At 39.7% G+C, this 12,004-nt stretch overlaps 1 protein-coding gene across 1 annotated transcript in view; it reads right to left on the bottom strand.

The window, feature by feature from the left end:
- Positions 1–12,004, bottom strand: part of CFAP20DC (CFAP20 domain containing) — a 476,046-nt gene that overhangs the window by 18,915 nt on the left and 445,127 nt on the right. The window contains exon 17 of the mRNA XM_082266497.1: positions 305–399. Within this exon, the coding sequence (XP_082122623.1) occupies positions 305–399 (95 nt within the window). The remainder of the gene's footprint in view (positions 1–304; positions 400–12,004) is intronic.

A 12,004-nucleotide genomic window follows, 5' to 3' on the forward strand; every position in this document is an offset into this window, starting at 1 on the left:
TTCTTTTTGGGGTATTTGACTGGACAGCCCTCCTAGAAGAGTTGAAGCTGCTACAGCTGCAAAGGGTGAACAACTTAATTTTGAACCCTATGGACTAAGACTGGGATGCCATTAAAGTTCATATGTGTGTAAAGGCAGGCGTCCCAATACTTTTGGTAATATAGTGTACATAGATACATACATATATGTTACAGATGATATATCTAGAAATATTTTCATAAATCCCAAGGGTTATTTTCAGTCTTTGACTGAAGTTGAATTGGCTCGCCTTTGATGCAACACCATCCCACACTGACCCGCTTACCTTCATTACTTAGACTGGATTGTTTAAGTTTGAGTAAAGGATCCATATTCTGGCTGGTTGGAATGATGGGAGGACTAAATGCTTTTATCCAGTCCCTGGGTGAGAAAAAGAAAAATAGTCATGTTACCTTTTATCGCTTTCACTTCTTACTCATGAAACCATTCATTATGTTTCTACCTCTGGGACTGTTCAACTATAGCCCAGCTATTGTTCTTTGTATCTTCAGTGTAACCTCTAATGAGCAATGTCAAAGGATAAATAAGAGTTTCTGTAAAATAATGAAATGTTCATGTTTTATTTAGTGACAAATGATATGCCCAGGACACACTGGACATTAATGTTGATGCCACCTCAACCTTGCTAGTCATCAAAAATACATCACTGATGGATTGTGCATGACTGTCAGCTAGAGAGGTCTGCACAGGAATTCTAGAAGAGTCTGGTATGTAACTAGAAATAAGGTACTGCAGACCAAATATCAAGTAATTATCCCACTAAACATTTTCCAGCAGGCTCTCAATAATGGAGCAATAATGTGAAGTTTTCTCTTACATAAGGTAGAGAAAGCTACAGTTGTACTTTAACCACTTTACCACCGGAGGATTTTGCTGTCTTACGTCCAGGCAACTTTTTGCGATTCTGCACTGTACGACTTTAACTGACAATTGCGCGGTCGTGCGATGCCGTACCCAAACGAAATTTACATATTTTTTTTCCCACAAACAGAGCTTTCTTTTTGTGGTATTTGATCACCTGTGGGATTTTTACTTTTTGCGCTATAAACAAAAAAATAGCGTTTATTTTGAAAAAATAATATTTTTAAAATTTTTTTATATGAAATTCCCCCCCCAAAAAATGTAAAAATCAAATTTTTTTTAAATTTTTGGCCAATTTGTTTTCTGCTACCTATGTTTGGTAAAAAAAATCGCAATAAGCGTATTTTGATTGGTTTGCGCAAAAGTTATTGCGTTTACTAACTAAGGGAAAGATTTCTGTCATTTTTGGTGTTTTTTTTTTAACGCGTAATGGCGGCGATCTGCGATTTTTTTTGCGGGACTGCGACATTGCGGCGGACAGATCGGACACTGACATTTTTGACACTTTTGGGGGTACCAGTGACATTACTGCAGTAATCAGTGCTATACATATGCACTGTTACTGTAAAAATGACACTGGCAGGGAAGAGGTTAATTTTATTGGAGAGGGAGGGGTTAATGTATGCCTGGTGCTTACTAACGTGTGGGGGGGGGGAGGTGACTGAGTGAGTCAGGGACAGATCGCATGTTCAACTATGCTGAACCCTGCAATCTGACCCTGCCTGTCACTTAGGAGATCCGCCCGCTCTGTTTACACAAGCGGGCGGATCTCCAAACTAGATTCCCCGATGATCGGGGAAGAGCGGCGGCGATTGCCGCCGCTCCTCCCCTGGCCCGACTCCCGCTGTGACTGAACACAGCGGGAGCGAGCCTCCGGAGGCGCGCCGCCCACAAGGGGCGGAGTCCAGCGACTTAGGTCTACGTCGCTGGACGATAACGAGCCACATTGCTGTAGTAGCAGCAATGTGAGCGGAGCTAAAGTGGTTAAAAAATGCATACTTATATGGGGTGCAGAGCCAAATTACAATAAAAAACAAACCAAAGTGAAAAGAAAAGAAGAAATCACCCAAAACAAACAAACTTTTACCATAAATTGTTATAATTGTTTTATATTATAATTTGATGCTGCACCCTATATAAATACAGTACAGTATATCCTTGGGGAGGTTTATGTATACTGACCTACATTGCTGGCTCCCAGCATTATTCACTCTGCCACTGACTATTACTCTGCATACTGCATGGACACATGGATATAATCAGTGGACTTTATTAAATTACACATTATATGATATTTGTTCCTAAAGGTACAATCTCTTGTATATTTACTTTTATTTATGGTGATTTATGGTGAAAGTTGTTGTTTTTTTTTGGTTCCTTCTTGTTGGTTCGTTTTACAGTATATTGTAATCTGGCACAGCAACCCTTTTGCGGTAGCATCTCCAAAAATTAGAATATCATCAAACAGTTAATTTATTTCAGTAATTAAATTCAAAAAGTGAAATTCATATATTTTATATAGATGCACTACACACATAGTGATATATTTTTTAAGCATTTCTTTCTTTTAATTTTGATGATTATGGCTTACAGCTAGTGAAAACCCAAAATTCAGTATCTCAGATGATTAGAATATTACATAAGACCAATAAAAAAGTATTTTTAATACAGAAATGTTGGCTTACTGAAAAGTATGTCCATTTACAGTATTGTATGCACTCAATTTTTGTTCAGGGCTCCTTTTTCAGGAATTACTGCATCAATGCAGCGTGGCATTGATGCGATCAGCCTGTGGCACTGCCGAGGTGTTATGGAAGCCCAGGTTCTTTGATAGCGGCTTTCAGCTCATCTGCATTGTTGGGTCTGGTGTCTCTCCTTCCCCTTGACAATACCCCACAGATTTTCTATAGGGTTTAGGCCAGGCAAGTTTGCTGGCAAATCAAGCACTGTGATACCACGATCATTAAACCAGGTATTGGTACTTTTGTCAGTGTGGGCAGGTGCCAAGTCCTGCTGGAAACTAAAATCAGCATCTTCATAAAGCTGGTCAACAGAGGGAAGCAAGAAGTGCTTTAGAATTTCCTGGTAGAGGGCTGCCCTGACTCTGGACTTGATAAAACACAGTGGACCAACACCAGCAGATGACATGTCTTCTCAAATCATCACTGACTGTGAAACTTCAGACTGGACCTCAAGCAACTTGGATTCTGTGCCTCTCCACTCTTCCGCCAGACTCTGGGACCTTGATTTTCAAATGAAATGCAAAATTTTCCACAGTCCGTGATAATTTGAGGAGCCATGTCATCTGCTGGTGTTGGTCCACTGTGTTTTATCAAGTCCAAAGTCAGCGCATCCCTCTACCAGGAAATTCTAGAGCACTTCATACTTCCCTCTGCTGACCAGCTATATTGAGATGCTGAATTCATTTTGCAGCAGGACTTGGCACCTGCCCACACTTCCAAAAGTTCCAATACCTGGTTTAATGATCATGGTTTCAGTGTGCTTGATTGACCAGCAAACTCCCTGACCTAAACCCCATAGAAAATCTGTGGAGTATTCTCAAGAGGAAGATGAGAGACACCAGACACACAAGGCAGATGAGCTGAAAGCCACTAATATAGAAACCTGGGCTTTCATAACACCTGAGCAGTTCCACAGGCTGATTGCCTCCATGCCATAGCACATTGATGCAGTAATTTGGAGCCCCGACCAAGTATTGAGTGCATACTATACTGTACATGGACATGCTTTTCAGTAGGCCAACATTTCTGAATTAAAAATACTTTTTTTATTGGTCTTATGTAATATTTACATTTTCTGAGATACTGAATTTGGGGTTTTCACTAGCTGTAAGCCATAATCATCAAAATTTAAAAAAAAAGAAATGCTTGAAATATATCACTCCGTGTGTAACACATCTATATAAAATTTATGAGTTTAACTTTTTGAATTTAATTACTGAAAAAATTACCTTTTTGATAATATTATTATTTTATCAGATGCACCTATAAGTATACCATTTGAGAGGTTTATTTATATATAGTTGACAGCATTATTCACTCTGGCGCTGACTTCTACTCTGCATACATAAAAAAATTACCCTCCATGTAAATTAAGGGTGCAGCTCAATGGTATGTCTTGAAAGATGTGAGAATATAGTATTTTGTGAATATATCTGAATAACAAAAAAGTTAAGTTACATGTACAAAACTCAACAAGTCAGAATCAGAGATAGCACAGCAAGGACTCTGATATTTAATTTATACAGAGACAATCAAAAAGTGTGCACACAGTCCAGCATGCTTTAGTGTCCATTCACACTGGTACGACTTGTCAGGCGACTTGAGCCTCGTACACACGCAACGATTATCGGCCGACCGGTCGGCCGACTTTTGTCCAGTGTTGTTGTGTTGGTTGAAATGTGCTCTGGACTGCACACAAATTTTCTCAGCCAACAAAAACCAACTTCAGAAGTGATGTCATGTGCTGGTTTACTTTCCGTGTGTTTTTTCTTCTCTGAGCATGCCCAGTCTTGCTCATCAGATTTTTGTCTGCCGAAATCTGTACTGACTGACGGAAAAGCGTCAGTTCTGTTGACCGCCAACAAAAAATTTATAGCATGCACACCAGATTTTGTTCAACCGAAAAGTTGGAGTCGGTTGTCGGAAGCATCATACTAACAAGCCGACATTCGGCCGATCGGACGTTGGCCGAAAATTCACGGCCAACAATCGTTGCGTGTGTACGAGGCATAGGTCAGCCTGACAAGTCGTGCACCGTCGCTCCCATAGTGTAGTACAGGAGCCGTTCAAATAGGAGCGACACAAGCCGCTCCGACTTAGAAAAAGGGTCCTGTACTACTTCGGGGCGACCTGGAGGCGACTTGAATAGACATTCATATTATGAAGTCCGTGCAAGTCGCGCCGAAGTCACGCTGCACGCGACTTCACAGGTTGCCCCCGAAGTCGGAGCGACCTAATGTGAACGGGGGCTTAAACACTAGGTGTTGCAGATACGCCCTGTATTTAATACGTTTTTGTAAAATAAACAGGCTAAGAAAATAGGATATAAAATATCAGTTTAATACTAAAAAAAAAAAAAAAAACAATTGACCAAAAAATAGTATGATTTCCCCCTTAAGACCTCACTCAGTGGACATACATGCCAAAATCATAAATACACCAATGGTTTTGGTAAAGCTCAATATGGACTAGTTTCCTCTACATACAAGGGTTCTCTTCTATCCCTAGTCTGGCATTGCGAACACCGGGATTCATAGCTCTGCAATGTCTTGAAAGTTCAATTATACCTTAAGTGCAAAGTGATTTTTTTTTCCAGCAGTACATACCACCATTTTCAACATGTCACAGCTTAAAGTGTGACTTGAGACTGGATAACAAAGCTGTCTTAAACTGTGAACGCCTAACATGACACTCGCTAAGACACTTTAGCAACATGGTAATGATCAACACCAGGATTGCTTTAGATCATCACTGGCTGCTGCGGGGAAGTTGACAGGCTGACAAACATAAGAGAAACCGCAACTGGAAGTTAGTTTATAGGGAAAGCTTTTGATACACAACAGGAATACAGGGGAAGTAATTCTCTAGAATTATAGTTTCTCTCTTCAAATACTCTCTGGACTTTATTATGAATGCCGAGTTTGCTTAGGATGTTGATCCATATACAGTGGATGTTGCTAGTAAAAGCAACCCTTTTTTAAAAAGTTTCTAAAGACTCTATTCACAGTAGTGCGTATTTTAATGCATTTTGCAGAAACACAGGACATTTTTTTTAACATGGGTTCCTATGGAACACGTTCATATCAATGCATTTTTGTGCCTCTGCATTTTTGGAAAGGGACAGGGACTTTTTTTTAACGCAAAACGCTGCTTTTTTTGGTTCAATAGAAAACATCCATCCATTCCACTTCCAGGTGGCAACCGTGTTACATGTCAAGACTAGATGATACAATACTTTATGCTATGCTTTTGGAGGCGACACTTCTTTTTTTGAGTTTATCTTGGCTAATCCCCTAACCCAGTGATCCTCAAACTATGGCCCTCCAGCTGTTGCGGAACTACACATCCCATGAGGAATTGTAAAACTCTGACAATCACAGACATGACTGGACATGAATTGTAGTTCCTGAACAACTGGAGGGCCATAGTTTGAAGACCCCTGCCCTAACCTATCGGTTTTATTGGAAATTTTATATCCATCTCCTGTTTTCTGGTTCTGGGCCCTGGGTATGATATATCCCCCCCCCCCCTGAGCCTGTTAACCATCTTAAGGACTGTCCTGTTTCTAAGTGGAATTCCCACCTTCCTTTGATTTAGCTGGCGCTAAGGTGATATCACTTGTTACCATACTATACAAGAAGCTTGTCGTTTGATTTTATCGATAGATACTGTGATATTTTCCAAATTTGTCTGACATATATAAAATGTCTGGATCCTGAAGAAGCTATGTCAGCGAAACGCGTTGATCCATCAGAAAATTGTATTATCCACATTCAGGCCATTAGACCTGCTATGTATATGTATTGTTAACCCTGATTGTATTCATTTTAGTGGATTATATGTAGATTCAATAAAATATTTATCTGTTTTTTAAATTACATTTGGATATATATAGTTTTTAAATATTTAAGAGGCACATTCAAATTCCCACTGTCCAGGTCTGCTAGACACACCTTCCTCAGTTCTCCCATCCCCCTTTAGATTCCACTATCATTCCTGGATAATACCTTTTTCCTGATTCCTATGGAACACGTTCACAACAATGCATTTTTGTGCCTCTGCATTTTTGGAAAGGAACAGGGACTTTTTGGTTCAATAGACTTCAATGGAGAAGCTGCAGAAAAGCATGTAGTGCGTTTTTACTGCATTTTTACCACAATTTGCATTTTTATATCTGCCCAACAACAAATATTCCCCAAAAAAGTATAAGAAACGCAAATTGCGGTAGAAAAATCACAGCAAAAAGCACTTCCGAAATGCTTAAAAGCAACATGCATAGATGTGAATCGAGCCTTAGGTACCATTCAGGCAGGAGCAAAGTGCAGACTGTATCTACCTATAGTGGAAGTCTGGCACCTGTAAAATCTATACTCAATTTGCTTTAAGCTTCATTCACACTTGTGCGACTTATCCAGAATTGCATGACAAGTCGTTCCCCATATTTTCCAATGATAACCATTCATTGATGCGCGACCTAAAGTTGCAGCAATTTCATGCACTACTTTGGTCTGACTTTAATGCAGCTTGAGGGCCAATGTTAAACCTCAGAGGTTGCATGAAAGTCGTACCAGAATGCTATACCATACAACTTGTGTGCAACAGTTGTCCATTTTCACTGGTAAAGCCAAAGTCGTATCCAAGTTGCACCCATCCAAAGTTGCATCAAAGTTGGCGCAACTTTGGAGTCATAAAAGTGTAAGGTTCATCAATAAATGTCCACTATTGTTTAATATATCCACACACATTCCAATTATTTATTAGGTGGTAGCTTTCTCAAGTTCTCAACGTCTCTCAATGCAAAAGCTACCAATGATATTTACAAAGCAATTCTGACCTGTGCTTTGGAGGCAAGTTAAAAAAGCAATATTACATAATAAAATACCAAATGGATACATCTTGGAAAGTGGAATTATGATATTTTTTCGCATCCCACAATGCCATAGGTGCCACTCAATACAATGCCTTTCTGCAGGTGCGTGCTATATATTAGATGTAGGATCGTGTCAGAGCCCCAGCTTGTCAGTATTTGTATAAAATGCATGCCTAGGCTTAGGGGGCCCTGAGTTGTGTGGGAACCTTTAGAAACAAATATCTCCTGGCACCTTGCATCACCATCCCAAATATTGATATACACTATATTGTCAAAAGTATTGGGACATCTGCCTTTACACGCACATGAACTTTAATGGCATCCTAGTCCTAGTCTGTAGGGTTCAATATTGAGTTGGCCCACCCTTTGCAGCTATAACAGCTTCAACTCTTCTGGGAAGGCTGTCTACAAGGTTTAGGAGTGTGTCTATGGGATTGTTCGACTGTTCTCCCAAAAGCCCATTTGTGAGGTCAGGCACTGATGTTGGACGAGAAGACCTGGCTCGCAGTCTCCCCTCTAATTTATCCCAAAGGTGCTCTATCGAGTTGAGGTCAGGACTGTGTGCAGGCCAGTCAAGTTCCTCCACCCCAAACTCGCGCATCCATGTCTTTATGGACCTTGCTTTACCAAGTGTCTGACCTTACTAATGTGCTTCTGGAAGATTCCCATAGACACAAACCTTGTGGACAGCCTTTCCAGAAGAGTTGAGAGTTGAAGCTGTTATAGCGGCAAAGGGTGGGAAAACTCAATATTGAACCCTACTGACTAAGACTGGGATACCATTAAAGTTCATGTGCATGTAACCGCAGGTGTCCCAATACTTTTGACAATATAGTGGGATTGTGTGTGTATATATGCGTGTGAAATACAAAGAATTGCTCCATCACCTGACCTTTTCTAGTGTATCCTCTGCTGAAATACATAGAGAACATGCTTAGGCTGGTGACATCTATAGCATGGGTGAAAAGCCAAGTTTAGCCTTGTTTTGAGTGTAGCAAAAAATAAATAATTATATTTTAAACGTTTTTGTGCTGGCCATTACCTATGCATTCTAGCATAAAGCTGTAACACCCAGTGTGATATCAATATAAAAGAAAGCACTCCCTAAAGTGCTATTTGCAAAAGTGCTCCATCTACCAATATTTAATAATTATATAAAAGCAAATAATATCTATAAAACTTTCCCAAATCAATAAATAGTATATTCCCAGTATAACATGTAATGCTCACTAATGTGCTAATTTGAAAAGGGCTTAATATTTAGTAAAGAAAATGTGTATCAATATAATATATATATTTACATATATGTGACACTGAGCTGCCGGGTGTTGTGCGGATAAGGCCTGAGACAAGTGTTTGATATTTTGATACATCTTAACTCCTACCTATCCAAGAATAGCTATATGCATGGGATCTTCAATCATTCCAGACAACCCAATACCATATTACTTCTGGGATACCACCTGGCCCCATTCAGGACCATTGCTAGATTAAATGGCAGCGCTAGATGGTTAGGTTGTCTTTGCCTTAGACCAATGTTTGCCACCATTTAATCATCTTGGCATGTTCACCGTAGACCTACCTTTTGATTTTTAAAATATACGGCTATTGTCTTTATGATATATATCCTCATTTTTGAAAACTTTATAAAACCTCCATTACCCCTGAAGAAAGGTGGTGAACACCTCAAAACGCGTTGGGTACTGGCAGATTGTTCTTTTCCATGAATGAGGCTGCCACACCTTCTGTTTAGACAATCTCTTCAGCCGTCACATTTTTAATGGTCACTTTGTATGTTTATTCACCACTACCAGTATGTGATGAATTATTGTTATGTATTAATAAAATGAATACTTTTTAAAACATTTTTGGTTAGTGGTTGCCTTTATAGTCCCATCCAATAAGGGGGCAATCTGTTTATGCTGGAATCATGCAGCATCGGCATCGGATCACAGCAATGGCTGTGAGCGCAGACCAGTGTGTTCCGGCGGGGGCGGTAGCCCTGTTAGAACAGTCAGAACACAATAGCACAGCAAGCAGATCGCTGTACTAATATTGCATAGTTAGTACAGCAACCTCCTCAGTTTTTTATCGTTCAGCCAAACTTAATGTGTTTACTATGCATAACTAAATGACTTCTCAAAGAGAGTAAAGGTATTTTTTTGTTTGTATTTAAAAGTTATTTAACCTCTTGCCAGCCGTATAACCTAGATATAGGGCAGAAGGGCGGCTCGGCTGCACCAGACCACATACCTACGTAATCTGACACTTCTGGGTAGGGGGTGCATGTGTGTTCCCTCGGTGACCCAGTGGTGCTGTGATTAAACACAGCAGATGTTTATCACTGGGTGCCGGTCAATGGATTACCGTTGGCATCCGGCGATCGTCATGAGTTGACAAGGCAAAGCCCTGTCCGGTCAGTGGGGAAGTAATCGATTTTCTTTCCCCACAAAGCAGGGAATAAAATGGATTACTTCCCAAAATGAAAGCACTACACACAGTACACCAAAACACAGGATAGGCACACATTTAACCCTTTACTTGCCCTAGATTAGGGTTGCTCCAGAGGTTGCAAGGGGTTCCTTGAGCAATGAGCAGTCTCTGTCGTTCAGATAAGTTCCCACTGATACCATTGATCTTTTTTAGCTATCTGTAAGGGGGTAATTTTTCCAAGTGACCACAAGTGTAAGGAGGATTCTTCTCACTGATCATCACTACTGTTTTATGAGTTGTAGATATAGTCATTTTTAGCAGGGGTTTCCTAAGATTAGAACATTATTTCAAGGGTTCCTCTATGTTGAAAATGTCGAGAAAGGCTGCCCTAGATGTTTAACCCAGCCAGCGTCATTAGTACAGTGACTACAGTGTATATTTTTAGCACTGATAACTGTATTTATTAGTGTCACTGGTTCCAAAAAAGTGTCAAAAGTGTCAGTGTCCGACTGCCGCAATATCGCAGTCCTGCTATAAGTCGCTGATCGTTGCCATTACCAATAAAAAAAAATGTAATAAATAAAAATTCCAGTATATATACCATAGTTTGTAGGTATTACAACTTTTGTGCAAACTGAAAAATATACGCTTCTTGAGATTTTTATTTTACGAAAAATATGTAGCAAAATACATTTTGGCCTAAAATTATGAAGAAATTAGACTTTTTTTTAATTTTTTTTATTGGATATGTTTTATATATACATATATTTTATATAGATTTTTTTAACAAAAATATGTAGCAGAATACAAATTGGCCCAAAAGGATGAAAAAAATAGATTTTTAATTTTTTTTGGGAATGTTTTAGAGCAGGAAGTGAAAAATATTGTTTTTTTTTTTTTTTTTTTTTTCAAAATTGTCGTTCTTTTTTTGTTTATAGTGCAAAAAATAAAAATCACACAGGTGATCAAATTCCACCAAAAGAAAACTCTATATGTGGGGGAAAAAGAACATACATTTTATTTGGGTACATTATCGCATGACTTTGCAATTGTCAGTTAAAGTAATGCAGTGCTGTATCGGAAAAAATGGCCTGGTCATAAAGGGGGGAAAATCTTCTGGAGGTCAAATAGTTAAAGAGAATGAAGCTGGATATATGGACCAGTTCCTGCCTGACTTTTGGTCTGTTAGTACTGCTGACTGCAACAGAAAAAACAGCATACGATTAGCGCTTTTACCCAATGGCTGCAGCGCTGATCTGTGTACTCTGGTGTATCTCTAGCAGCAGATAGTAAATCCCCACAGCAGCAGCTCACCAGTACTAGTGATATTGCTGCTCACCATCTGGTCACACACAGCGATTAGTCCACTCTCTATTCCGCACCTTGATAACTAGCTGTTGGCACTTCCAAGCTCAGCATTCCAAGTTCCACTCAGGCCACAGACATGCAGCAGATGACAGCGATGTGCACTCTCCGGTCTCCTTCACGGCAAGAGGAAGCTGTGTCCTGTACAGCTTGAGAAAAAATGCAGCTCTTTCCCCTCCTTCTGCATATCTCCTCTTGGGAAATGCAGTTCAGGAGCTCTTGATTACACTAGAGCCTCTCTCCTCTGGACTACACTTCCCACAGTGCAGTGTTGTCTTCTAATCTCTTCCTGTTTAGCAGCTCCCTCCTCTTGCTGATATAGCTGCTTACCAGTTAAGCGCAGCAGGGCAGAAGCTACAGAAAGCAGCTGCAGCCAGTGTTTCTCTCACTCTCCATTTTTAGCCAAGCACCTGGCTACAATTAAAAGTCATTTTAAGACAATGCAAAAAACCTGATTTGTTGAAGCCTGCTCCGGCAATCAGTGGGCAAACAATCAGAGTACAACTCTAAAGTCTCTATGCATTTAGTGTTGTTTGTCAAATTAAATGTCAAAAGTGCTGTTTTCCCAGATAGAAGTACATTTTTGTAAGTGACCTACAATGTCTTAAAATAGCTTCTTGTTTATCTCCACAGCTCCGAAAGAAAAGTAATGAAGAATATTTTGATTAATTAAAGACACTTAGTTATGCGTCAT

This window comes from Pelophylax lessonae (genome assembly GCF_965119305.1).
Source record: "Pelophylax lessonae genome assembly, chromosome: 8".
Classification (NCBI taxonomy): Eukaryota; Metazoa; Chordata; class Amphibia; order Anura; family Ranidae; genus Pelophylax; species Pelophylax lessonae.